Source organism: Plasmodium gaboni, chromosome 12, assembly GCF_001602025.1.
Source record: "Plasmodium gaboni strain SY75 chromosome 12, whole genome shotgun sequence".
NCBI lineage: Eukaryota > Apicomplexa > Aconoidasida > Haemosporida > Plasmodiidae > Plasmodium > Plasmodium gaboni.
Genome location: NC_031492.1, coordinates 913,435 through 916,394, shown reverse-complemented (window position 1 = coordinate 916,394; position 2,960 = coordinate 913,435). Strand labels below are relative to the sequence as shown.

The following is a 2,960-nucleotide window of genomic DNA, read 5'->3' as shown; positions in this document are numbered from 1 at the left end:
AAATAATTTTTTTTTTTTTTTTTTTAAAAAAAAAAAATTTTTAAATTAAAAAAAAAAAAAAAAATATTATTAATATATAAAAAAAAAAAAAAAATATAAAAAAAAATATTTTTTTAAAAAAAAAAAAAAAAAAAAAAAAAAGGAAAAAAAAAAAAAAAAAAAAAAAAAAAAAAAAAAATATTCATTATAACAAATGTAATAATTTCTTTTATATTATACATAATAAAAAAATATTTAGTTCATAATATATTTAAAAAAAAAAAAAAAAAATTTGTATAATGAAATTTTTATGATCCCATAAATATATCTATTATATATATATATATATATATAATACTTATTATTTGTAATATTATATATTCATAAATAATAAATAATATATATATATATTTATATATATGTAATAGTAGTTATAATAATGAGTACTAGTTATTTAAATGATAAAGAGCAAAATGCCTTAATTAATAAGAAAGGTTCAGATGAAAATAAAATAAAGTCAAATAAGGAAGTAGAAGAAAATGTGACACATGACAATAGTCAGCAAAATAAAAAACTATTCAAGAAGAATAAAAGAAGCACAACAATTTCGACATATTCTCCAGCATATATATCGGAGCCAGTATATCAATGGGAGGTAATAAAATAATAACACTGAAACGATTACAAAGTAGATAAGAATAATAAATATGGTGATGACATTTTGTTTATGATTAGTTTGTATTATTATATATAAGATGATAGGGGACCTAAATTTAATACATATGTGATATATAAATAAATATATATATATATATATATATATATATATATATATGTTTTTCTTTGTGTGTTTATAATTTCCACATTCTCTTAAAATATATACAATGTTATCACTTTGACTTTATATTGTAGATGTTATTTATGTAATACTCTTATATTTGTATACACATATTTTCATGACAGTATTGATATTGATTTTATAATTTTATAATTTTATAATTTTATTATTTTATAATTTTATAATTTTTTAATTTTTTAATTTTTTAATTTTTTATTTTTTTAATTTTTTTTTTTTTTTTTTTATTTTTTTTATTTTTTGTTTTAGGTTTCTAGCAGTGATAGAATATTTTATGACAAGATCAACGATTTTATTATTCATCAGAACGTTTCGACAAAAGCTCTTTTAGTAACAGACATAAAAAAAAATAAATTAAACTACAATGGTGTATATGTAAAGTTCGATAAGGATATATGTGAGGATATATGTTTTTGTCAGAATGGTAGTTTTTTTTTATATTATATTATTAATCCGAATAGAATAGAAATTTCTGATATATTGAATAATCATAATATATATTTAAATGTAGATATAAATAAATTGAATGAATATGAAATATTAAGTGTTTTTTGGATATATAATGGGAGTATAAAAAAACAAGAGGAAAATATGAGTTCATGTGATTTTGTTGTAGTTACAAATAATTCAGTTGAAATATTTAAGATATCATTTGATAATTTAATAATAATACCTTTAAAAAAACATTTTATAAAATGTAAATATTGTTGGTATGATGAGAAAAGTTCATATATATGTTTATTATCAGCAAATAAAACTAATGTAATACTTCCATATTTATTAAGTAATAATAATGTAATTAAATTATCAAAAATTGAATTAAATATTTTAAAAAATGATAATATAAATAAAAATGATATTGAAATTATAACATTATATAATGAAACATATTGTATTCATAAAGATTTTAAAAATGGACGTATATCATTTCGTTGTTTATCTTCAACTATTTATTTTGATTATGTTCTTGATTTATTTTATAATGGAGTTATTGAAACATTCTCAATAGATAATTTATTTGGTGTATTTAATCATACAAATGAATATGTTTATTTATTTGATATAAAATATAATAAGAAAAAAAATACACTTCATTCATTAGATCATAATGATAATCACACTATTAATATTTCTTACTTGACAACACCCAAACAGTTTAAAACACAAATTAATTTTAATCATATGATATTTCAACCATACAATCTATTAATAGATAATCATTATGGCAATGTATATAAAGTCAAAGTTGATTATGACGTCTTAATGTTGCAGATATGTCAGCACTTTTCAAACCTGGTAATAAAATAAAATCAAATGAAAAATAAGGATATTATGTATATATTACATCTTATATGCCGTTTCGTATTTATTTATTTATTCATTTATTTATTTTTTTATATTTTTATATTTTTTTTTTTTTTTTTTTATTTTTTTTTTTTTTGTGCGAAATAATATTTACGCACATATGGCATTATTTAACCTTATGATATGATAATCTCACATTTTTTTGTCTTTCATTTTGCACCTCTTAGAATACCTCTGTTGATGTTCTTTTAAGAAGACCGAATTGTAAGAGCCGAATTACAGAGATGTTTTTCTTGTCCCTTGAAAATGATATCCAAATAGAAGATTATTTAAGCATTGTAAATATAATAAATATTAATTATAGAAAATTAATCGAAGAATGTGCAAGATTAGGAAATGCAGCAACCATCACCTCAACTGATACCACTTTAAATAAAACAAATAAAAAAATTATTCAACCATTAGAATATCTGTTAAAAAATATAGGAGACAAAACATTAATGACAGAAAGAGATATTGTATTAGATGTCTTCCATCCTTATATGATTAAAAAGTATCACCTCAACAAAAAAGAAACCTTATTTAATTTTTCTCTAAATTTTAGAGAAATTGAAAAAAATAAACGAGATAAAAAAAAAGGGACTCATATAAATAATAAAAATGATGGAGAGGAATATATGTTAAAGTATAAAATTAAAAAGAAAAAAAACAATGAGGAACAAAAAAATAATATCCAATTGAATGATTTTAATAAAAAGAAAGAAAATACCAAATATCATGAACAAAAAAATAATATAGATTTGAATTATTTTAATGAAAA

At 18.2% G+C, this 2,960-nt stretch overlaps 1 protein-coding gene across 1 annotated transcript in view; it reads left to right on the top strand.

The window, feature by feature from the left end:
* Positions 1–418: 418 nt before the first annotated feature.
* The window catches only part of PGSY75_1226400 (hypothetical protein), a gene marked incomplete at both ends in the record, with an annotated part of 3,725 nt that continues 1,183 nt past the window's right edge, over positions 419–2,960 (top strand). The window contains 3 exons of the mRNA XM_018786839.1: positions 419–634; positions 1,085–2,131; positions 2,368–2,960. The exon at positions 2,368–2,960 is cut by the window's right edge and continues 888 nt beyond it. Coding sequence (XP_018640704.1) covers positions 419–634; positions 1,085–2,131; positions 2,368–2,960 — 1,856 coding nt within the window. The remainder of the gene's footprint in view (positions 635–1,084; positions 2,132–2,367) is intronic.